This window comes from Notothenia rossii (assembly GCF_949606895.1).
Source record: "Notothenia rossii genome assembly, chromosome: 6".
NCBI lineage: Eukaryota > Metazoa > Chordata > Actinopteri > Perciformes > Nototheniidae > Notothenia > Notothenia rossii.
In genome coordinates this window covers 15,326,372-15,352,717 of record NC_136909.1, presented here as the reverse complement: position 1 = coordinate 15,352,717, position 26,346 = coordinate 15,326,372, and the positions used below count along the sequence as shown (strand labels likewise).

Genomic DNA, 26,346 nt, shown 5'->3' with positions numbered 1-26,346 from the left:
TATGCAGTGCACAGTAACATCATTATTGCGTTTAAAATAAATGGGGGCATAATTGCATTTTCAATAAACTTTATTAAATTAATGCAATTACAATGATCTTGTAAACAATTAACACATGGAACTTAATTGATTTACAGTTAATGCAAGAAAGCACACATCAATAAACAGTATTTCTTATTTTCAGAGTTTGATCCGTTTAATACATGATAAACATTGTAATTCAACTAATTAAAATGGAACCTGTTCTTTTTCCGTTAGAACTTGGTTTGACAATACATTAAATCAATTCCTTTAAAAAGAAAAAAAAAAAGTAAAAACTGCTTATCGGTTGGAAAACTTTTTCCGTAAGCGTCTAAAATGGAGGACAAAGGTCTGTAGCACTCATTGGCTGTTTATGGGTTCACTCACACACAAGATACAGCCAGATGACACCTCATCGATCCCGACATCTTTTAAAGATATTACTATGATTTGTGGCATAGCTGAGGTAATTCTCTCTCCCTTTCCCCACCTTCTCTTTCTCTCCCTCTGTGTCTTTAGTGGCTAGTGAAGCCTGGTCATTGGGGTTCCTCCTCTAAATCAGCCGTCACATCTCAGCTTTGACAACATCCATTAGGTTCGACACACTTTGGCTATTAAAGGAAGAGCGGACGTAAGCTGTTAAAGGCCTATTTAAGCCAGTGTGAGAGTGGGTTTATGCCTCAATGTGTGTGAGTGTTGTTGGGTGGGGGCTCCATCATATAGAGGGGTGGAGCTTAACTCCAGAGTCATTGGAGGGGCACAGGCTCATCTGCATATTGGCACAGAGACGCCCCCCTGGTGACCCCGGACTGCGATGGGATAGGATGGAGAGGCTGGCGGCGTTCCGGGGGAGTTCACCACCAGTTCAGGGTGAATGAGAGAGCGCTGCGGCATTGATCGTTTCTGCGGGAGAAAAAAAAAAGGACAAAACAGAAGTTAAAACACTAGTGAGGGAAAGACCGATGAGGCCGGGGAAATGCAGGAGGAGGAGGCGGAAAAAGATCACAGTGCCTCAAATTGGATATAAATGATAGATTAGAGGTGTGAGAGGGCTGTGTCTTTGTTTTCCAGGGATGGGTGTTATGTTGAGCCCTACACAGGTAGCAGAGTCACTGAGAGTGCGGGGTTATTGACTTCCATGATTGCCAGGCCAGTAAATTTGACCCAAGGCACTGACTGCAGCCTGCTTGCTATATAGCGTGCGGCACAGTCCCTTATCTCAGAGTGATCGAGAACCCCCTTACATACTAGTACACACAAATTACACACTCACACAAACAGAACACACCAACTAAACCCAGGTACACACTAAGACCCAACACTTACCCCCAGTCTAACAATCGTACACACACACACACACACACACACACACACACACACACACACACACACACACACACACACACACACACACACACGTGCACGCGCATGCACGCCATCTCCATTAATGCGCCCAGGCAGGGGTCAATCTAATAAACATGGGGTCAGTGCAGTGGTCATCAGAGGCCTGTCTATAGTGAGAGAGCCTTTAAGGTGCTTCCTAATTGTATCCCTGCGGCCTTCTAGTCTAGCTTTTTATAGCCGATCGCATGTACACAGGAGTATGGAGGAGAAAGGCACTGAAGAGAGGAGCTGAAGTTAAGTGGTATTTTTAATGTACTACTGATTTGACTCTTCCACAAGGGTTGTGGTTTTCAACCCTTTTCTGCTGGGACCAGTTGTTTTCCTGCAACCCTAACTGATTTCAGATACTAAGCTTACCCTGGTTTTTAATCCTCCCGAGGAAATTGTAGGGACACATTTTAATGTTCTTATCTTACAAACAAATGCAAGTCCCTGCGACAAAAATAGTTAAGTGTGCAAATAAGGATTCAAAACTCATTACTTCAGGGCTTGTATTCACTCATCCTTTCTCTGTAAACACATGTACATATTTGTTAGTTCCATCTATCAAGGGATGAAACTCTTAATATCATCTTGCGGCAACCCTATTCTCCCTCTGGGAAACAAGAGGGCACCTTAATATGGCTTCTCCAGTCCAGTTACAGTTAAGTTGCTAAGCAGCTAAGCTGCTAGCCAGCGGCGGCAGAAACAGGCCATTATCTCTTAGCGCTCATGCTGAATGGTTAGCGAGTAGGAGACGAGGCGTGCAACAGCTGCAGCCACGATCTGTCCTCATCATGGACGCTCCGATGCAGAGCCGAGGTGTTTATGTAGCAGGACTAGCTGGCATAGAAGAAACACAGAAACTGCCATTTAGTTTGCAAGCTAACTAACTAAAATGCTGGCAAGCAATAACCTAACCCCCGAGGCGGGCAGCAACCAGAGGCGCTTGGACCAGATTTCAGGCTCCAGTGACCCCAACTTGGGAACTGGCTAACCTGGAGGAGGTCAGAGGGAAACCCAGCACTGCTGCCCCAATGCCCCCCCCCAATGCCAGAGCACTTGATATGCTTGCTTGTTACCTTCTCCAACTTCTGTCTTGCCTATCCTCAATCAGCCCTAAGAATGAATGACTGCCGCTTCACTGGTTTCGCTTAGTGCCCCTATTGTGCATAACTCTTGTTTGGTTGGAAGGTCTGAGATGGAAAGAGGGAGGTGCAGTGGCGTTGATTATCAGGTATCCACTTGGATAACATACAAAGGCTGTCCCATTGGACTAATAGGTCATAGGCTGTCAAGGCTCTCATGCATTGGGCCTTGATGCAGTACATTGTGGGATTGGTGGCCTTACAAGACTAAGAAATATCATCTGTAACTGCTTAATTTCACTTTTTGTGTTTCCATAGGTGTAATCTAAATTGATTGATTAATGTCAGAATAGTTACCATACCCTTTCTCCCAGCTTCACAGTAAGCAAATATGTTGTGAACCATGCTAATGTATGTCTTTATGTGTGTCTTTTACTTGTAGGCACAGAGCGGCATGAGCTGACCTCCTGGATGAGTTTCGACTCCATCTTCAGGTTCTTCAATAAAAGCCTAGAGACGAAAGAGGATGAGGAGGCGGAGGAGACCTCCAACACTGTTACCACACGTAGCAGCTCCCTTAAATACAAACACCAAGATTTGTAGAGGATAGACAAAAATGACTTGGAACGAGAGGAGATGGAGTTTTTGTGGCAATGGATCAGAGAGGGGGAATGCAGAAAGGGAGGCTAAGGCTCCAGATCCTCTGATATTCCTTCCTTCCCCTCTCCGTCTATAACCTCCAATCTTTTTCTCCTCACCCTTCTCCTTGAGTGTCATTCCTCCCTTCCAGCCCTCCCTGGCTGTGCAAAAACATAGCCTTGTTGTTGTAAGAGACAAGAGTACAGGGTCACCATGTATACATCACAATAACGTTTTGCATTACTTCTAGATGAGCGCAACTGTCAAAGCAATATGGGCATGAGTGTTAGCGCTTCCCGTGGGCTGTGGCCTGGCTGCGGGTACGGGCCATGGCAGCAGAGATTAAGGCTGACAGGTGCTGTGCACAATGCACTGTGGTGCACCTCTAATTGTCCTGACATCAGCCTGAACTGAGCTAATGCCCCGCCTGCCCTCCAGTCTGCACTGCTCAGTCTCTCCCTCCTCCCCCCCCTGGTCCTAAAGCCTGGGCTACTTACCCTGACATCAGCTCATGCTATAAGGTATATTATCAAGCTGATCAGTGGACATCTTCTTTTTTGAAATCCCTTGCCCGCCACAAATGGTTTTTTTTCAAAGAGTGAACACATACTCTTTACTGGGGACCATTTATTTTGTTTTAACAAAGGGTTTTTGTGTTTTTACTTTTTTTATCCTCCTCTGCATATGCAGTCAGATTTTAAAACAATTATTCTTCCTTTTAGCTTAGTGTCAATTTAGTTAGAACCTGTGCCATATATGTTGGGGATTGCACCGCTATAATAAGAGATCTTTTTTAAATGATTCAACTTTGAGCTAAATTTAAATGCAATGTCTCATACACACATTCCCACTATTCCATTTTTTTATATTGAACCAATACTTCAGCTGTGAGTGTTTACTTTAGAATTTCTCTAGGATTGATTTGCGAAGCTGTGGAGAGTGCGTGCCTATGTGTTTATTATAAATATGTCCTTTTTTTTCAATTTGATATCCTTGAAATTGATGTCTCCGGATGATTGGATGTGATGAAACAAATAAAACAAACACATCTGTGCTGAATATGAAAAATTCAGGACACTGAGCATATTTAAAATTACTTAAAGTCAAGCATCAAAATGGGTTTGCGGGATATCTCATTTTAACAGGAGCCAGAAGTCAGCTCAAAACTCTCATAAAGCCTCAATATATCACCTTACATGTTTCAGGAAATCCAAGATTTCAATATTATTCTAAGCCTGAATGATATTTCCTTAGATGTTGGAGAAATGTAACATATCTTTTTTTTACCCCTTTTTCCTCCCACCAAAGTACTCTTCTTGTGTACTTAAAAGTGACAAAGTCAGCTCCCTGCTCAGCGGCATAATCTGACTAAATGACACAAACATAATAAAAAAAGATCCACAAGGGTATGCTTTATAAACCACTCAAGGCTTAATGGAATACATTTCTAATGTGTCATGACATTAGTTCCAACTCAAACTGGTACTAAATCTTATGATACCCCTAGACATCTTTCTCAAATATATATATTCCATTCTTTACTTCAAATATTTCCCATTGTTTAACTTTTACACTGTGAAATCCTACCCCTCCTGTGTGTATGGTTTAAGGCTTTTGTAGATTATCTTCCTGCTGTAATGAGACAACTGTGGCTGATGGTTGCAGGCCTAATTTTCTTTTAATGTGATTCAGATCTCTCCAGGTTTCAGCAAAGAAGTTGGTTTATTATTTGATTTGATGAGTTTCGTTTCAAGATACCATTGTTCATCTTTTCTGCTTTTCAGCTACAATCAGTTCATTTTCACTCCATAATTTGTATATTGTTGCCTTAGGAATAAACAAGACTCTGTTCACTGTTTTTAATAATATCGAGCAAGCCATATGTGAATGGAACTAAAGATGTAAGAGCAGCCTAAATCCAAAGTACAGTGTGCAAATAAAGGGGGACTAATTTTGACAATTGCTCTTGAAGACTTGTTTTGCAGGTGTTCTGTTGGTTTAAGAATCCTGCATTTTTTTTTGTATCGCAAAAGTCTTTGGATTTTGACCACAAGTGTCCTGCCCGATCTTTGTCTCGTTCTGTTTGTTACTATTTTAGTTTTAAAAGTCTTTAATCATTATTTTAAAGTTGATTTCATTTTTTAATTAAGCTATTAAAGCTCTGAAAAGCAAATAAAAGTAACTTTTGCATCCTACTGTTTATATTTTGTCCACACGTTTTTTTATGACTTTATTATTGATTTGTATTTCGTGCTGCTCTTTATTCCCTCTTGTTGTTCTTGCAGGAGTAGATTACTGATGCCGTTGCAGAACACTGCACGTTAGGAATGTGTTGAAAAAATAAATCAGCAGTGCTAGAAAGTCAGGTACGATTTCATCGAAGAAAGACAGAGAGATGCTCCCGAAAGTGTAAAGCAGTGCTGCGGGACGAGAGAGTCGAGCAGCGGGTGAAAAATGACCTGAGAAATCCTCTCAAATGAATGAGAGGCATTTGCTTCCTCGGCCATTAGTATATCCTTTGTCATGTTTCTAAACAATCCAAATAACCAATTTCACTTCATTTCAGTGTTAACTATAGCACTTAGTGTTAGGTTAAGCAGTAGATAATAGTTTCACATTTTAAACATGTATAGGTCAGGCTATTCTGAAAAAGCAAAATCTTCCAAACGTTTCTCGTCAGCGTGTAGCCTGAATAAGTCACTCAAGTGTGTCAAAAGGAAAACAAACTATAAACAGTAATTCCCCTCATTTTGGTCATTAATTTTGGCAAAGTGAGCCCCCCTCCAACTCAGCGAGGTTTTACAGCATCATTTGTTTTCACACGGTGAAACCGATCAGGTCATTAAACGCCCCCTCAATAAATCTTTAGAAATCTTTTCCATTAACCCCTGAACAACAAGTGGAACCAGGCGAGTCCCCCTCACACCGTGTCAGGCCGCTGATTAAAGAGAGGCATTCAATCACACACACACACACACACACACACACACACACACACACACACACACACACACACACACACACACACAATACTCAACGTTTTGCCTTAAATATGTGTTTAAAACCTTTTTGGTTGAAGACGATCTAATTTATAAATTATGTGATATAGAGAAAGAGTATATCTTGAAGCCTATTAAGTGAGACTTTCCGGAGTTGTAATTAAATAACCTGCCTTCTGTCCACAGGAATGATGTAGTAGTGGGCTTCTTTAAATTATGACCTCCAGTCAGTGTTCATCAAAGACACACGACTAATACTACATCTAAATGAATTAAATATTCGGTCAGGAAGTATGTTATGCCCTAAGACGTGTTAGATAGAAGTTTGGCAAAAGTTTTTGAGTGTCTAGTTCTGCTTCATAGCATTTGACTTAATATAAACTATCCCTTTTATCCCAAATATCCCTGCTTTCAGATTGACCACTCATGCATCACGTTGTCACATGTAGCTGTCTCCCCACTTCCAAAGCCACCGATGATCTCTTCATGTCTGCGGTGCTAGTCTGAGCTCTTCTCGGTGATTCCTAAAAGTCCCCGGGACTCTCCCGAGGAGGGATCCCCTCACGAACCGAGAAACAGTCTGATGCGTCTGTCTTTTTACTCGCTAGAAGTTAGCACAGCGTGTGGATGTATAATATGTATGACTGATTTGATTATATGTCTCACTCTTCCAGCTATTGTGGTGCAGACAGTTACAGGCAGCTCCACACTGAATCATATCTAGAACATAAAATAGCATCAGCTGCGGAGCTTTAGGATGAAATTCTGCCAAATGGGGGGTCTCTGCTGTAATGGCAGATTTTGGGGAGGAGTGGGTGGGTGGGGTAGATCCCTTGACATGAAAAAGTTGGGGGAACCCCTGTGCTGACACAGCCTGATATTTCAATTTTTACTTGAAGAGAGTTGTTGTCACGCTTGCTAGCTCCGGCCCTCTCTGATATGCACGCCATCCCCGCAGAAGATGAACTCTTTCCAAAGGAACCAGGCATTAGGCAAAGTTGGAATGTCACCCCTTTGACAGCCCCCCTCAAACACACACAACACACACTCTCTCTTCTTCAGCACTCCTCCAGCGGATCACTGTCAGATCACTATTTGCATAATTATATGCTCAGCTCAGAAGAGAAAACTAACCCCCAAATGTTACGGGTCAACTAACTGCAACAATCAATGTTTTATCGGGTATACTAAGGGAGAAATATCTTTAACAATCATGGTGGAGGAACTCTCTTTCGCTGCCTCTCGCCCCTTCTATATCAATTCAATTCAATTACTTTATTGGCATGACTGCTTATCAGAAACAATATTTCCAAAAGCAGTTTAAAAAATGTAAATTCACCCCCCACCCTTGCTCAAAGAAAGACTATCTCTCTCTCTCTCTCTCTCTCTCTCTCAGTACGTGCGCAAATACTTTTTCATCTATTGACTGAGGGAGAATGTCTGGCTTAAGCTTGGAGGTGCATTCAAGATTGTATCCCTTCTTCCCTTCCCCTATTCTGCCCCTCTTTTCTCTCTCCCGGCTCTATACTGTGTTCTTCCCCAGCAGAAGAGCTCTTTAATAGGGCCTCTGTACCGCAGCACAGAACTCACTGGCCGGTTTCGTTAGACATCATTACATATTCATTGACTTGCAGAGAAACCATTTAATCCAGTGGAAACAACTCCTCTTCAATCGCCTCTCTCCTTCTCTATTCTAATAAGGACTCGCAGACTGAGACGACAATTGGAGCCGCAGACATCACATTTAGGAAAGAGTGTGTATGGGCTTTATTGTGCAGGGCGAGGAAGGTGCAGCACTTGTTTAAAAATGCGCGTCTGGGCACAGGTGTTGCACCAAGTGGGGGTAGGGGGGAGGGTGTTGTGCCTCTTAAGGGGTGCAAGAGTCTCCATAGAAACATGCAAATATATAGTTTAATGAGTGGAATCATTTGATATGCGAGCTATCAACCATCAACCATCATGTATGCACAATTGTGGTGAAACATCATTACAAATAAAGTATCAGCCATTAAAACGTTTTAGGCAAATCCATGCACAAAAAGTAACTTGTGTAAACCTGTGAATGATATGAGCTTTCTTTCCTCGGGTGCACACGCAGAAACATAGTGTGTCTCGCCATCCCTCTCCCTCTCACCTGTTTTGGGGCTCTTATGAAAAAGGACGACCATAATGTGTGGAAATATGTAAAGCAAATCGGCTCCCCCAGCAAAATTGCAATTCCCCAGGTTATTAAGAAGACTAACACTTGTAGAGAGGTGAAAAATGCCTTTAGAGACCCAAATCAGTCTGCGTCCTTGTAAAATAATACGAATATTACATGTGGTTTCTCTATGGTATTTTCTTTTCTCGGCTTTGCTGTCTAATACTTTTAAGCAGCCACTACATCAGCAGCTTTGCCCTAATGTGTGCGTGCTTGAGGATCCTGGCATATAAGACTCCGATTGTGGGACAGCTGTTGGCAGAGCCGTTTTACGGTGTTCAGTCCATTTGGCTTTAATGGCAGCTTTCAGGCGGACCGCATACTCTATCCCCTCACCGCCCCCTCAATTACACCTCCTCTGATACTCTGCTGGCCTAAAGACTCCCGCAGTAAAAGAAACACCCTCTGAAATGCAATACATTTGAAGAATGGGCTCTGACTTTTAAGATTTGGGGCTATACTCTGATGATTTAAGTGGAGCAGTGTTAGGTAAGCAGTGATGAAGGGGGTAGGAAACGAAGTGTACCACCGCTCATTGGCCTAGTTTAACAGGCCACCGACGGCTTGCTGTGGAAAATTGGTAATTTTGTCTTGATGAATGGCATTCAGGATGAATGGGGTGTAGGTGGCCTGTGATCAGGCCCTTTCTAAAGCTTAAAAAACTACTGGATATCGGGAAACTTAACGCCAATAATGTGATTTTTAAGAACTCTGTAATTTTTCGAATTTCATGGCAACATTTTGAAAAGCGCCAGCCTTAATTTAATGTGGGATTCTGTGTTTCCTGTAGAGACTTGGCCAACCAAAACAACTTTTGTTGTGATGCATAATGTCCCCCGGTAGTTTTTCAAAATATACACATACAAAGTTAAAGAGAGCATTCATTCAATTCTCACATTACTCAACTGTAAATTACACCCAATTTTATTTGTTACATTATTTTTCTCTTTACAACGACTTGAATGTCAGGTTTTTTACACATTTGATCATTTTAATCCAACGATTAATACAAAAATAATGTTGATAAACACAGGACCAATCATTTAGCCTAATATAATAATGCACTTTTTTTATGAGAATCAAAAACCTTAATAATACCGACCTAATACACTACACATAATTATTATCACATATTTTATGTCTTAAAAATCGACATTAGACAATGAATAACCTAAATTAAAATACAACTGTACTTTATAAAAGTATTATGTATTTAACATTTTTAAACGTATACAACTAAATTGCTTTTAGTAAAACGAAAAAGATATATATACATTTAATGAATACATAACCACCTGGATAATCCGTTATCCTGAAATACGCTTTTTGACAATATCTTAACGGAAATAATTTAGAAAACAACAATAATGAAAACAAAATATAAAAAGAAAAAGGAAGTTTCTTTAGTTAAGAATATGCTGAAAATAATCTTCAACGAACATACATCTAAAACCACTTTTTATTGTAATTGTATTACTTTTCTCAAAGTTGACGTTTTTCTGAATAAAGTGGACTTTTCATCGGAAAATGGCTCCTAGTTCTTTCTTTCGGAAATAATAGATACAGTCTCCTTATAAACCCTCTTATTAGTACAAACAATAACTCGATAAGTCCATGGGAATAAAATTAAGGGCACAGTCTTATTTTAAGCAACCGTAATAAATCGAAGAAGGTCGACTGTAAATGAAACAATATTTTCTTGCACTTAAAGCAACGAAATAATTAGTTATTTCCAGAAATCCTTAAATAACAATCCTCCCTAGATCAATATTGCATTGGAGTTGGTGAGATATCGATTAGTTGGTGGTTAGAGAAAAGGCCTGGAATTACACCGCAAAAAAGGTTAATCAGCCTTATATTTTACGTTTTTTTTTTTAAAGTTTAAAAGTGTCAAACCACTCATTTTTTGCAGTTTAAATGTTTACCTTTTTCAGTAAATTGCTTGTTTAAATATTTGGATATCGTGTAAAAATAAGACAAACAACTCTGGGTGCAACATAAAATGAAATGTGTGTTAAAACAACTATTTGTGCAGTGTTCCTCCTGAGCTATAGCCCACCATCTTCTCTCTTTTGGATTTAAAATCTCTGTGAAAAAAAGAGTGCAACGCGATATTAAATCACACATTATAGATGAGTTTCATCATGTGGACGCAGCCCTCCGAGGATAAACACGGCAGTGCGTGGGGTAAGAATACAAATCCAAGTTATTATTACTGTGGGAGCGGCCCTTCTCTGGCAGCACCCTGCATCCTCATTACATCCAGCCCAAAAAGAGATGAAGGTCTAAATGAAATTATTGCCATCCAATGAACTCAAATTAGCCGGGCCACACCATGACAGACAGCTTGGATGGAGAGAGAGGGGGAGAGGGCTTGGAGGAATATAGGTGGTGGGATTGGCAGGTGTATGTTTTGATGTGCATTTCATGGTTTGCAAGGCCCCTCAAGTGAAGTTGGGTTCATTTTGAATCTCCGTGGTTAAGCGAGTTAATATACTTGTGTTATTAAAGGGCCTGCATTCACCTTGCAGCCTTCTCTCTGATGCCTAACCCCTCCTTCCTATCCCGCCGGCTTAGACTCTGTTCCCATCTATTTCATTTCTTTATCAGCCATTCAAATATAACGTTTCTTTCTCTCTCTTTCTTGTGCACAATCTCTCCATCCGGTTGAATAGCTTTCTTTCTTGTCGCTCAGGTCCTCATTGTGTTTGCCACCTGAGTCAGCAGGGAGGATGAAAAGAGGAGAGTTTGGCGGAGGAAGGACGGGAGGAAGGGGTAGTTTGACATGCAGGGAGGGAGACAGAGGCGATGATAGGCGAGCAGGGCCCTGTGAGGACTTGAGTGAATTTACCTGCTCCTCCGGTGGCGAGCTGTGCGCGTGTGATAGTGTGTGTGAAGTTAACGACACAGCGGCCAACTCTGCTTTATTGCTGTTTATCCCTGCAGCAAAAGCTGTCAGGCGCTGACAGATTGGCAGCAGCTCTAATCTGTGCTCTCTTCCCTTCTCTCAGGGATCCTCTCTCAACTCATCCACTTCTGATCTTTCTCTAATGCATTGTTACTAATGCAATTTCTTCGGTGGAATAAATATATAATGCAACTATAGGTAAAATGCAACTTTTCATTGTTTCTTTTCGAACAATATCAAGATAGTTATTCATATGCTCAATTATTTTGTATCCAACGATTTGCAATACATTTTTGAGAATATAGACATTACAAAAAATAAAGAAATAGAGTTGGTTAACATGCTTTCTAAAACAGGTTTTAATGTAGAGCAAAACTTTTAAATTGCAGGTACAAAGGTACTTTTTTGTCTTTAGAAAGAGCTAGCTAATCTGAATATTATAAATAACGTAGCCAATTAAAATAAATTATTTTCTATGTTCTGAGTCTAAAACAAATTAAATTCATTTCATGTCAGGTAAGTGAGGTGCACTTGAAAATAAGTTCATAACGACATCGTGTTTGATCTGAAAATTACTAATAACAATTCATTTTTTTGATTTTTATGGATCAAAAAGATACATAAAACATGTCATTCTTTGATCTTATCGGGATGAAAAGCACATCGTTTATGCTACTGACCGTGCAAACTTTTTTCACACCTATATTTAATACAAATATTTGTAGCATTACAATAACAGTTCAATATATTATCGGAAAGGTTATGTTTTTACCTGAACTTTCGATATTCTATATGTGCCTGTCGTTTATTATATACCCAGATGTATGATGGGTATATTTGTGTCTGCTAAATATGACACACAAACAGATAAAGACTGTCGAATAAATCGGCAAGCAAAATAAATTCAAGTGTAGAAAAAAAAAATCTTTATGAAAGCACAACACCCAGCCTCAGCTGCCCGACTCTCATACAGAGCCTGCAGACTAACAGTGGACCTAAAGCTATATTTCACTTAGAGCCTTCAATGGGATTGGTGCTTATCTCGCCAACACAGCGCTGCTGACCTGTAGGCTGCAGCATCAGAGGTGTGTGTTTGTGTAGAGGCGTTGACCTGTCAGGGGGGACTTGTTAGGACTTTAACTCCGACTGCTGGTGGTCTCCAGACATCCGGGGGTGGCATCGATTTGAAACTTGTCCTGTCTAATTTGATGATAACATCCAGCCTGCCCCGCCGCAGCACCATGGACAGCGTACTGTCTTGACCTTGCCTTGCTATCAAATTACCCCCGTCTGGGCCACGGTGGGAGCCCAGCACCAACTTTACCACAGAGAGGAAGGGGGAGAGATAGAGGGAGATTTCTGCTTCTTTCCCACCAAAGACAAATCTCCTCTGAAGCCAGTTCTTACACCCTGTAATGCTGTGGTAAATCAAGAGGAGGCTGGCGGTTTACACTGACTGTTTCGCCAACCGCCTATGTAAACAACACTCAGTCACACAGACGTTTATAAATGTTTTTTCCTCCTTAAAGGGCTTGTCCGTCCTTGTATGACATCCTTCAGTTTAACATATGGTCAACTTAATTATATTAAGTGGTTTTTTAAACGGCAATATGTAGCCTTGTGATATAAAACCTCAGGGTCACCTATCCTTAAATAAACATGTTCAAGTAGTTAAAGAGGTAACGTAGATATACTGCGATATAACCATACTCAATTAAATGTAAGTCCTGCGTAGAAAATGTCATATAAGTAAAGTAAACAAGTTTTGTTATATCACCAAATGTACTTATTCAGAAATATGCCCCCTGCGAGTGTTACACATTAATTTCCCTAGTTATATTCCACCTCCTTTTTCTAATGGATATCTTTAAATCAGAGATTCTAAAGTATGCTTTAAGATCATCCAGAACATTTTTTGCATGTTAGAGGTGCATAATCTAATATTTGTGAAGCAGATTGAAAGATTCCATCCACTTTAACAGACTATATAAATATTCTTACTTGACAGCATCGTCAGAAAGAAGCAACAGTTTTTCATGCAAGGCTAAACCAACCAGAATAGTATGTGGAAGTCTAGTGGATAAAGCAGTGCGTGTAAATAGATGCTAAGCAAAAATTGAAAAACGCAATTTATATTTTGCGATTGTTCTCAGAGTAGTTACACCTTATCTGCTACACATTCTGTGGTAACAAGTTGATTTGGGAAGCAGAATGTCTAAAGTTTGAGAGAGAGCCCACGGCACTGACGGGAGGAGGATTTACTGGTGGAGAAAGAGAGGGAGAAAGAGAGAGAGGGGCTGTTTGATGGAGCTCCACAGCTTTGAGACAGCTTGTTAATTAAAACCCCAAGAGATGAGGCTCTGCAGCCACCGTCCATATCAGAGCACTGCTAACTATACTGACAGCAAGTTACTTAACAAGCGAGCTCCTCAATCCTACACCGGTTTATCACAGGCAAGCAGTGAGATATTTTAATTCGTTAAAATCCCACCGTGGCTGTGAAATATCTTGTTTTCTACTTAGGAAATTATGACAAACCTTCGTATTCTCTGTCATTCCATGGATGGAGCCCAAATGGCTGCTTATGGTTTAAAATCCATACACCAGATTAAATGTGTCAAATTCGATTAAGGAAGGAAAGAAAGAGATGTCAAAAAAACGAGCGAATTAGTCTAGACATAGGTTGGTGGTATTAAATGCTTTGCTTTTTATTCAGGCGTTGGAATTATTTCCAAAATCAAAGTAGCTTTGCGATTTCAGAGAGGCAGATAGGCCTCAGTGCGGATACAAAGAGGCAACGAGTCAAAACAAAGAGGCTACTGTGTGTGTTTTTTTGGTGAATGAGTTTTCTGATCAATTTCAATCGAGGTCATCATACGCTTTGTCCCCATGCATTATTCCAGCTTAATTGAACCTGCAACCCGCCCTTTGCCTGCGGGATCTCTGAGCAATTGCAATTCTATATGCATGTGTGAGATGATGGCTTGTTAAGTCGAGGAAAACAAATACCAAGAGAGCCTTACTCAAACACTCAAAATGTATGACGGGCCCATGACCATTGTTCAAAAAAATAATAATTGAAATGCTGCTTCCCTCTCTCCCCTGCTCGCTAATAATGCGTTAGTAAAAGTGTAGGCCAACTCATGTAAATAGCAGTGAGAGAAGACGTGGCTGTGGAGGAAATGAGGTGAAGCCTGACTGGGTTTGTGTCTTGTGGGGGGCTGCAGGTGGAGAAGCCCCGTGTACAGTAGCCAACAAGCGAACCTGCTGTGCCACACCACCCAGGATCTAACGGGGAGGGGGTGTGTATGTGATGTGTGTGTGTGTGTGTGTGTGTGTGTGTGTGTGTGTGTGTGTGTGTGTGTGTGTGTGTGTGTGTGTGTGTGTGTGTGTGTGTGTGTGTGTGTGTGTGTGTGTGTGTGTGTGTGTGTGTGTGTGTGTGTGTGTGTGTGTGTGTGTGTGTGTGTGTGTGTGTGTGTGTGTGTGTGTGTGTGTGTGTGTGTGTGTGTGTGTGTGTGTGTGGAGACAGTGGAAAATACAGCTCAATCAACAATGATATATTGCCTTGGTTAGGTTGAAAAAGTGCCAGAAAGATAACAAACCCGTAACTTCTGTCCCCAAAAGAGTGTTAGTGTTTGTTTTTTTACTTCAAACTTTTAAATAGGATACACTATATATGTATATACTTTTAGCAAAATAAGATGAAATCAACTTTTAATTATAATATAATATTTCAAATGGCTATAGCCTACCTTATAATTATGGGCTGTGCATTTGAATTGCGGACGTCTTCACATAATTCAGATGAAGCCACAGTAAAGGAAATACTGCACTTACACTGTTTTTATTCAGCCACATAAGAGGAAATCTATTCTCTCAGCCTGTCAAATTATATGTTTGCTAATTAAAAGATGGTGAAACAAATCATAGTTTGCAGTTGGTTACCATGATAAAGCAGTTCACAACTACAATAAACATTTCATCTTCCTATACAATGAATACGTACACTCTTTCGTAAAATGTTCCCATTTTAGAATTTAGAATCAGATTTACAATTGACGTTACCCAAGTAAACCAAAAAGGTGACTTAATTTCTAAATATAATAAAGTTGTAGAATTTACTTTTCTTTGCAGGAGTGGCGTATTCCAAATGTGTGTAAAGTGCATGTTTCTTTGTCATTGACTGCCGTGTTAAGGCCCCTGCACCTGATCCGTTTGTGGCTGGTCTGGGGCCACGGCGCTTTTTAAGACAGCTGTAAAAGGCTCTCCAAGTCTCCAACACATTCATCAACGTCAGACACCGACAAGCTGCTATTTAGTGAAAGTGTAACTGCAGCAGTATATCTTAGAGCAGAGTGGGCCACTCAGCAAACAATACAATGGACCTTTTTTCTTCTTGGTTGCAACCAATCTAAAACAGATTACAAAGTGGGACAGCTGATCGTTTGATTGGTAATTTTTTATTTTTTTTAAACAAATATTATGAAGGTTTATTTCTGTTAATGTTTATATATTTTTTGCTAATATTACGCTGCTTTTGCATTATTGCACCTAAGGCATTCTTCCTCAGACAAAGTATGTATCAGGATAGTAAATCGTTTATTTAAAATGTTTTTTTATAAAAAATGAACAAGCAAGTGCTATAAACTTCTGCTATGTGTTTTAGTTGAAATTAACTCTCTGTTGCACCGTCAGATTAAGCACGCCTGTCTTTACTTAAATTAATAGGAGATTATTTATTTGAAATTGGATAATTATTTTTCTTTTATTCCTTTCAAGATAATTTAAATGTGTATTCGTGTATATTTCCTGCAAAGTTACATCGCTTAAACAAACAATTAATTAAGCTCAAATAGTGTGCGATAGTCTGTGTTATTATCAGTTTACATTAAAATGAAATGCATTGCTGATCGCTAGTTTTAATCGACGTGATTCCACAGCTTAACAAAACAAACAAAAATTGTCAGTCGACATAGGCTAATGCAATTATAAAACTCCCCCACTATTCGCAGCGGCGGGTTGCATTAGAGTCGTTTGCAGCTGCTGAAATCCCTGGTTAAGAAACGGCCCTGTGAAGCTGCCTTGTGCTGCGCGGTGGACTGAGAGCAGAACCGAGGAGAGAGAGAGAGGGAATGAGGCGGTTCTTGTGTCAGAGGGTCCCACAACGCAGAGCGCCATCTAGCAAACAAAGGTAGAAACAATAACAGCACGGAGGGTCTGAGACGGAGAGGCTGCCTTTACGCACACAGACACAGTACACAGGGGCGCAGAGGGACGCCTCAACAAAGCGCCGCGGTTTAGCGCACTCAAACACTAAAAACGTTGTGTATCCTGCATGCCACAGCGCGATCACAGCCTTGCAGAGCCTGCTATGCAAGCTTACCGTTTGAGTAAGGCTAATACACGATCCAGCTCAAATCGACTAAATACTGTTACGTTTGCTTGTTTTTTTCCCTTTTTTTCCCACCACCATAATCAATTTAAATGGGCATCCGAGGGGTCAAGATGGCAAACCAGCTGATCAGTGGTCAAGCTGAAAACGGGAGAAGTTCTAATGTCAAAGTGGGTGAGGGAGGGGAAGGGCGGCAGATGACTCCCCCTCTTGACAAAATCGATAGATACTATCACTTTCAAGCTCCATCACTACTGGGGAAGTATGTGTACCACAAGCAAACAATACATCTTCTGTCCAGTGCATTGTTGATAGCTTATATAATAAAAATACATGATGATTTACTGCTGTTGAGAGGTGTTAAGAGCTGGATTTAAAAAAAAAACATGGACAAGTAAAAGAGTATTTCGTGTGTAAAATGGTCAGTAATATGTCTTAAAACACTTCCACTCTCACCCACTCAGTAATCTCCCCCACTCATCGCACACCGCAACGATTATTTCTTATAGACACAGCTTAGTCGTCTCCCCTGTAACATCATCGCTGATAATCATGGTGCAATAACAGAAACAGCAGTTAGCTATACAGTAAGCAGTAGGCTAATAATGATGAGTAATAATGATAGCAGTGGTAAATGCATGGTCGCGAGTGTAGCACTATTAGTGCAGCAATCAATGCAGAGCATCTGAAATGATCGAGCTTCACTGTGCATCATTCAACCGACGGATTCTTCATGTTATTGTTCACCTTACTCCACATTATAACCGAACAGGTTACAAATATTTGGATATTGTGTTTATCAATAGGTGCTGTAAACTGAAAAGCTTTTGTTATTCAAAACTAAATATGATCTTATTATACATAAAGTTTAGTTTTTGGGGTAAAATAAATGTACAATTTTGACACAAAACTTAAACAAGATATTTAGCTGCAATAATACTCAAGGCAACATGTGAGTGATTGCTAGCTTTTTGCAATGATATATGAACCGAGGTGTCAGGGGCAACATTTCTCATATTCGTTATCTTGTCATTCGCCCCTCGACAACCAGCAATTTGTGACAATTTTCGCTCGGTTAAAGCGTCCAATAATCCTTCACAGCCTCCACACTGAAAATAAAGTTTAGACTGCATGGTTGCTCTTATAACTCGGCCAGTAATATAGTTGTATAAATAATTATAAGGTAATTGTAAATCCTTTCACTGCAGTGTATGTCACCTAATTGTGTGTGCGTGTGTGTGTGTGTGTGTGTGTGCGCGTGCGTGCGTGCGTGCGTGTGTGCGTGCGTGCGCGCGCGCGAGTTGGATGCTGCCTATGCCCTGGAAGTATTGGGTTAAGCACGGCAGGAGAGTGCATTAATTGATTTATTCATTAATGTGAAATATATGTTGCAGTTTTATTGCGTGTTTTACCATTGTGTGATATTGTTGACATTAAGTAATATTTGGTGGTTAGCAGGCTGGATCTTGTCCAACGGTAATATAGTATATTATAATACTAACATCTTAGATGTATGTGAAATAAGATAATCCTTCAATAAATATATGTAACACAAATTTCAAATAATGACGACATACTGCCTGATTTTTTTTCTTCCCTTTTCTAGAAACACTTTACAGCATGATATTATATTCATACGTTTTCCGCTTTTTCTTTAGAAGTGAATCCTTGACATTCTGCACTATTAACAAAATTGTATTAGGCCTATACGATATAGCCCATAATCAGAAAAGTATATGCTTCCTCTATGGCAAACCCTATTTTGGTGCTATAAAGAATCTTTTCAGAAAGGTTTTCTATCTCTCAGCATTATAGTGCTCTACCCAATCCTGCAAGATTACATGAAATGCTCGAGCAGCTTTAAAGGAACTTTCTGACAACCTTTCTTGGCCTCCTTATTTGAATGAATCCAGCATTTTATTTGCACAAATCAAAGGGAACCTCTTCTTTTGTGCACCTAAACCTCTATGATCCACCTTGTCGTCCACATGTTTTATTTTCTGCTGCATGTTCTGCAAGCCATGCCATAGTACTGAGACCCAACCTCCCTTATAGTCGCCGCAAGCATGCAAAGGAAAGAGTGAAGATGTGACGGGGCGTATTTGAAGTATGACGAGCTTTGTGGTCCACTCCTTTTCATTCCCTTGCCTCAAATATACGCCCGCTTTCAAATAAGCCTCTTTGGCAATCCCATGCCGACCCCCCTAACACACACACCCCCTGCCACCTTGACATGAATGGGCGACTGACCTTTAGGGCCGTGTCCACTCTGCGGTCCAGTTTTATCCAAATAAGCCTTCTTCCCCCACCCTGCTTCATTCGGTGCCAGCAATTCTTTACTGATATCATCAGCGGATGCAAATGAATTTGGACGGGGTGGGGGGTGCGAGAGTGTGTGCGTGTGTGTGTGTGTGTGTGTGTGTGTGCGTGCGTGTGTGTGTGTGTGCGTGCGTGTGTGTGTGTGTGTGTGTGTGTGTGTGTGTGTGCGTGTGTGTGTGTGTGTGTGTGTGTGTGTGTGTGTGTGTGTGTGTGTGTGTGTGTGTGTGTGTGTGTGTGTGCGTGTGTGTGTGTGTGTGTGTGTGTGTGTGTGTGTGCGCGCGCGCGCGCGCGTGTGTGTGTGTGTGTGTGTGTGTGTGTGTGTGTGTGTGTGTGTGGGGGGGGGGGGGGGGGTGTTGGTGGTGTAGTCATGGACAAAATACCACACTTGCTGCAAAATGCTGCATGTGGAGAGATGGGAATATTGAATAGGCTACCCCGCCACCAGAACCATCACAGAATTCAATATTGAAGAGGGAAAAAATACACATTCCTATCCCAGAAATATTGGCGCTGAAATACCACCAAGAAAAATCGCCATTCAAATGAGATGCGTTTATTTCTGCATGGCCTTTGAAGAGAAGAGAGAGGTCGTGTCACTCAAGAGAAGGAGAGGGCCACCCCGTTATAACCCCCTCCTTTTTGCTCTCCCTCTCTCACTCTCCCCTTCTCCTCTTCTCTCTCTCCTTCCGACCCCCACTCACTCTTCCCCACAGACTCGCGCACACGCACGCTCATTTTCACTATAGCACGCTGGCTTTGGGGGCGACACAGAGGCTAGATTAGAGCTTTGCTCCTTTAACAAGGGAGAGGAGGCACTTCTATAATCACAGCGGCGGTATGTGGGGCCACAAAGAGTTTGCAACCACAGGGCGACTGGTCTTCTGTAGAGTGGTCCAAGCCGTGGGCAAGCCAGAGAAACGTTCTATCTAACGTATTATGGGATCAAAACACAGTGGTTATGGTTCGTGAAGAGGTTATTAACCCACGGAGCCCAGCAAAAGACCGCTCTCCAAACAGCATTAACCTGGCATCGTCCGAATTAAGACAATTCAGCACGTTATAACATGAACAACGCGAATGATCAAGTAATTATTGTAAGGAGAGCAATACATCCCTTGTTGACGATTTAGAGTGTTTCTGCACGACTGCTGGCACCCCCCACCTTCCCTTAAGCACAGCAGTGTAACATGGACATACAAATGTGATGGATGGTGCTGAGTAAGATGGAAAAAAGACATGTATTTATCAACATGCCGCATGTCCTCTGAGGTGGCTGAGAGAGGCAGAGAGAGAGGGAGAGCACCAACATGGAGACTAAAGGGAGGAAATGGAGGCACCGTAAGGAGCGGTTCCCCGTGGAATGGGTAAAAAAGAACCTTCAAAGCATCGTTTCAGTCAATCATAAATAGACCTACAGCAGTCCAGGTAAACACATGATAGTAACAATATGAACTCCATATTTGGAGGCGTGTGGCGCAGTGGACTAGTGCGTTGGTGTTCGGATCAGGGGAGCACAGGTTCAAACCCCACTGCAGTCAGCATGTCGTTGTGTCCCTGGGCAAGACACTTCACCCCAAATTGCTCCTGTGGGGATTGCCCACAGTATTGAGTATGTAAGTCGCTTTGGATAAAAGCGTCTAACAAGTAACATAATGTAATGTAATATTTGACAGTAAAACCACCCATTAAACAACAGCGACTAAGATGGACGCATGGATAGATTGATAGATAGATCAATGTGTTTATGATTCGATGTTGTGCCTGCTATTTTCAGATAACAATTTGATGAGTATCTGCACAAATGCACCCAAAAACAATATTTATTCTGCCGCAGAAATGCAAGCTTTTATCATGTCACAGTAAAACTAACAAAGTAATAAAATATAAATGGAATGAGTCTATTAACCAAATCCTTGGCAAATGACATTCACATGTGTTTAGTGGAGAGGTTGGATACCTGCTAAAAAGCTTGGTAATTCATTGTCAGCGGATAATATAGCAAATGACTACAGAGGGTATAGGCTCAGTGGATCATATCTTTACAAGCATTATTCTGCTTGAGTGACTGGTTGAAAAAACGCACAGGCTCCAGAAAAGATTGGTCAGGCATGAATGCGGCCTGTATGTTTTGTCTTCATAACATATTAATCCGTCAAACCATGAAGTGGAGACGATCTGAGACCGTAACGGTTTTTAGTTAAACTTAAAAGTCCACATCAGAGCAGTTTAAAAAAAACTTCGCATGCATATAAAGCAGAGCTCACTAGTGGCCAAACTTTTATTATTTTAGTTTTGTATATAATGCTTCGAAAATGGGTCACCAATAAAATCTGTCTCAGCACTGATGTAATTGCAACAAAATGCTGCTGAGTAAAAATTGAGGAGCTCGTTGACTGCGGTGGCACAGTCACACACCATCTGGAGTGTGTTAGAAGGAGAAGCCGTAAATATGACTGAAAAGCCCAGGCGTTATCAGGTATGTAAGCCCAAGCCCTGCTGAATGGCCTCCCATATGTTGACATAATCGCACTGTTGGGATGTCTATTAACATTTCTGAATTTAATAAATGAACACAGTAATTCAATTCAGTTTGTTTGTGCAGATCTCCCAATGACTCCGAGTGTTGGTCTGTTTACATTTTTGGAGAGGGTGGATTATTATGAGATAAAATGCTGCAGGAGCTCATGGGATGTTATCACAGTATTGAGGTTGCAGTTATGTTTGGACCATGAGCAACAGGTTAACTGGCTTCCTCTCTAACTTTCCCCTGAATGTTATGAACTTAACATCTGATTATTAAACGCACCGGCATTCGTTTTTATTGAGTCGCTTTGTCTTTATAATGGCATCCCTCTGTCGCTGAGAAACACACCACATCCTCTCAAACTTGACAGAATGAATTAGGAGCTCCTCTTGAGCTGCAAACGCTCTGTTACATCCGATTCACACTTTTCCCCTTTAAACCAAGCATTTCCTTTCCAACCATCCGGGTCTCTCTTTATGCTAGTGTGATTTATTCCGCACAGCATTAATGTATGTGTGTACGCGTGCACACATACAAGAGAAACACCTTCATTTGTGTGAACATGAGTCCATCCATATACTGTACATATAGTATCCCACAACTGTGAGAAAACTTTCCCTTTGGACTTCAATGCCACGTGCTGTTTAATTTATTTGTGATGACAAGCGCACACGCATGCATTTTAACGGATACACACACGCACACTCACACACTCACACTCATAGACAAATGCCCATCCTCTTTCACTTTTTACGTATATATCCCTCCTCCCCCTCCCCCCTCTCTTTCTCACTCACTCCCCCTGGCTTTATCCATTTCAGTCCGAGGAACACACAAGAACAACGTGCAACACACACACACACACACACACACACACACACACACACACACACACACACACACACACACACACACACACACACACACACACACAGGGAGGAAAGAGAGAGAGAAGGAAAGAGAGAGAGAGGAGAGAGAGAGAGTGGAAGAGAAAGATAGACAGGGGGAGAGAGGGAGTAAAAATGAGCCTTACTTTTTTTCTCTTTTCCTGCCGTGAATCTTCATCCATCCGTTGACTGAGCTTGACTTGATCCAGCCACTTCTTCTCCAGTGCTAACAAGTCTGTGGTAGTGCGTTTTAATTAATACATTTCTGGGCTCTGTCCCGAACCCAGAAGCTTTAGAGAGGGAAGAGGAGTGCAGATTGAGACATATTGAGCCCGCTTTAAAAGGATCATTTCATCATGTGGGAGGTTGGGACACACAAAGTTTGGACCCGTGACTGGCATTCCGGAGAGACATGCATATTTTAAAACAACAAAGCAAGACAGAGACCAGGGGCCCCGGGTGGGAGGGGAGAAAACTTGGAAAGAAGTTACTATCAGATGAACAGCTGTCATTGTTGGGCAAGACATGAATGCATATTAAGATATAGTCATCTGAAAAAAGCAACGTGTCCAGATAATGTAATTGGTAGTCCCTGTATCACTCATTTAACCTTGTACAGTTTTCATAATTTTTTCTAAGACATATCTTTTTTTAATAATTTTTAAATATTATTATATGTCTTTCAAATAATTATTTCAAAACACAACTTTAACTTTTCAACTTTTAGAAATGTGGAACGACCTCGTTATTATTAAATCTGTGTTTATTTTATCCAGCAGATTATGTTGTTTTAATATAAAGCGTTGAATAAGTGGAAAATGTTGGACCTATTGAATTGGAAATACTATTTTTATAGTTTATTTTATCTCATATAGCAAACAGGTTGTAGATATTTTTTAATCCTGAAATATCTAAATTATAGCCGTAAAGATTACAATTTAAAACGTCTCACTTCTATTTTGTCAAGTCACACACAATTGTATATCTCTCCCAAGTAAAGCGAGAGTGCTTAGCGCTGTCACTTCTGCACAGCTTTTACAACATCACTCTCCCCCCTTTTTTTACTTTACTAGAAGGTTTTTTTTTCTCTAGTGCACGAGGTCCATTCGTGCAAAAAGAGTGGAGAAGGCATAAATAAAAATGTGTTGGCTGTGAAGAGAGATCTGTCCGCTGGAAATGAAGGGCCAGGGGAAGAAGACAAAGGGGGGAAAATGCATGCAGTGGTGTAGAGCTGGATATCTCTGTTAGTTGTCAGCGTTTAGTCCATGGCTGTGGAATGCTAATGAGTGAGGTCTCTCTCCCTTTCTCTCTCCTTTTCTCTCCCTCTCTTTCTCAATCCCCCTCCTCCTGTCCACCCTCCCTCCTCCCCCCCCCCCCTCTCTCTCTCTCTCTCTCTCTCTCTCTCTCTCTCTCTCTCTCTCTCTCTCTCTCTCTCTCTCTCTCTCAGGGAGAAAAAGCGGATCGATAGCTGACCCGATGGTTTTGGCCAATGCTTTATTTATCTGGCCAGGCAATGATATTATCAGCCTTGAACGTTATATACAGCAAACGTCTTCCTAAATCAACACAAAGGGATCCGCTTACACAGCGATCCGGGCTTTCTCACAACCACCTCCCTCGCGCGCGCGCTCTCGGCCAGTAGCGCGGACACACGCGTAAGCACGCTGGTAGATGCACGCGTTTACGCACGGACATGCAAAGAACGCGCCCGCACATATATACCTACAGAGAGACCTCACACATATTGAAAAATCCTAACATAGCAGCGTTTGACAGTCATGACAATCTGGAGTGCGCGCGCGTGCACAAATACGCACACGGGTGCAGGGAGTCGTCCACGGGAGGCGTCCCCTTATGTTACATTCACAACCAGGGATACTTTGTACCCCGTAGGGCTGGATTTGATCCATGGTTTAAAGGTGGCCTATGAGATCTATACGGACAGATCTCAGAACAGAACATTATGCCTCTTTCCGCTGACTGTGTGTGCAGTCAATACTATTTGCTGATGTATAGCACACATCTCGGGAATCATTTCATTTTGGGCATTTGTCCCCACTGTGCCGTTCCCAGCCATTTTGCAAGCTAGTTTGAGCGAGGTGCGTGAAAGACACGGCGAATCACTTGTTGTCCTGTGTTGTCATCATTTTTACGCACAAGACAATATGAGAAATAAGCTGTGTCATACTTCAGAGGGCCCCCCATTCATATACGGAGCCGCTATTTGGAAATTGTTATTGTCTTAAACAACAGTATTTGTCAAATGTGACCGGGAAAACTAGGCTACTGTAAGTGAAATGAAGTGACGTGTGACGCCAATAGGACGTTTCCACCGCTGAATAAAACCATTGGCTTGCATTGAGGCTTTTGGAGAAATAGGTTCGCTGACAACTTAGGATAATAAATGTTTCGCTTTCAGACAGACATCTCAAACGTGAAATCGCACCCAGCTGCTTGTGTAAAGCAAACAAATAGCCCCCTGTGTTAGGAGTCCTCCACTTGTGGTTTGATGAATGAAACCAGACAAAGGTAAATGGTTATTTAACTCATTTTGTAGTAACACTTTGGTAACCGGAGTTTCCGAAATTACAGAGACACAAATGGGGCCCATAGTGTGCCACATATCCATCTTTCTTACCCACCGCAGCTTTCCCAATCTGACAGTGCATTTACTTCTCTCTGAGTGCACTTGGTACTTTTTTCTTTGCTTGTATTTAATTAATAATAAGTACTAATAATGTTTTAATAACAGCAAAACTATTAGGAATTTGATAATAAATATATCTGATATTTAAAGATTATTATTTCAATATTTGAGGTGTTAAACAATACACCAATTTGATTTTCTGTCAAATAGTGAAACATGGTCCACAGCCTAAACAAATGATCACTTTCCCTAGAATCCTCATGTGTTTTGCTTGTATTGCCTCTACAGAAACGTTAATTAGCAACACATGCCACCATTTCATCTGTTTCTGAACTATTGCTTTATATAGCCTGTAGTGTTACAATTGTATAACCAAATGCTCTCAGCAAGAGGATAAAAGATAGTTACTCTGGAGGGATTTAGAATACATTATGTGGAGACAACCAGCTGAAAGCTGCGTTTAATAACCCAACAAACAATTTAGTCCAGAGCAACATAAAACAAAAACGACCTGGACTGTTGTCATGGCCATGGTGAAGCCATATTACATTACTTTGAAGAACAAACATTTATTTTCGCATGCACCCTTGCCGTCCAGGACACAATCCTCTGGATGATTCCAAAAACACACCAGTAAAAGATAAACATGCTATATAATTCCATGGCTTCAGTACATATCTGTTTCAAGGCTCCATTTCAGGGGTTGTTGGTTGTGTATATTGTTGATTTTTTTTTGTTTAAATACAGCATATTCGGCCTTCAGTATAAAACAGAAAGGAACGGTTCCATTATTCATCAACTTTCCTTTGACCTAAAGCTCCGGATAATCATGTCCACAATAAGGAAACAACGACCGAACCAGAAGAAATATCACATTTATGTTTGTACAGTAGCTTAGGCAACATCAAGGCGTCTGACAACTGACCCAGTGCTACAGACAGGTCGATTGGGAGCTAATAGGTACAATATGCCTGAACAGACATTAATCACGAGAATGAAAACTGCTGTGAGAGAGCATTTGAGGACATCTTAAAGCACAGCCTATAGCATCCCAGTGAGAGCACGATATAATTAATACCTTGATATTGTAGCCTTTAAACGAGACAGGCAATAAAAACAAATAAACCACTGCCACGAATACCCATCCCCCAGCCCTATAAGGCAGATAACAAATATGGCGATATCAAACTCAGACATAGCAACGTGCTGCATGCAGTTCAGCTCCTGTCCTCCTGTCCCTCATCGCTGCCAGTCAGTAGATGAAGATGTGAGCAATATGGCACATAAGCAACACGTCTGATGATGAAGAGGGGGGACGACGACGACGACGACGACTAAC

The 26,346-nt window shown here is 41.3% G+C and overlaps 1 protein-coding gene and 1 long non-coding RNA gene across 5 annotated transcripts in view; one reads left to right on the top strand and one right to left on the bottom strand.

Moving 5' to 3' along the window:
* The window catches only part of arb2a (ARB2 cotranscriptional regulator A), a 150,864-nt gene extending 145,533 nt beyond the window's left edge, over positions 1-5,331 (top strand). The window contains exon 11 of one of the 4 annotated variants that reach the window (XM_079688080.1): positions 2,935-5,331. In XM_079688080.1, coding sequence (XP_079544206.1) covers positions 2,935-3,095 — 161 coding nt within the window. In that variant the 3' untranslated portion in view covers positions 3,096-5,331. The remainder of the gene's footprint in view (positions 1-2,934) is intronic. The other 3 variants (XM_079688081.1, XM_079688082.1, XM_079688083.1) reach the window with 3 other exon arrangements.
* LOC307043565 lies at positions 875-23,046 on the bottom strand. The gene is made up of 2 exons (XR_013809405.1): positions 22,507-23,046; positions 875-924 (listed from the first exon to the last, which is right to left on the bottom strand). It is a non-coding gene; the product is annotated as an uncharacterized lncRNA (long non-coding RNA).
* Between the last annotated feature and the right edge of the window lie 3,300 nt (positions 23,047-26,346).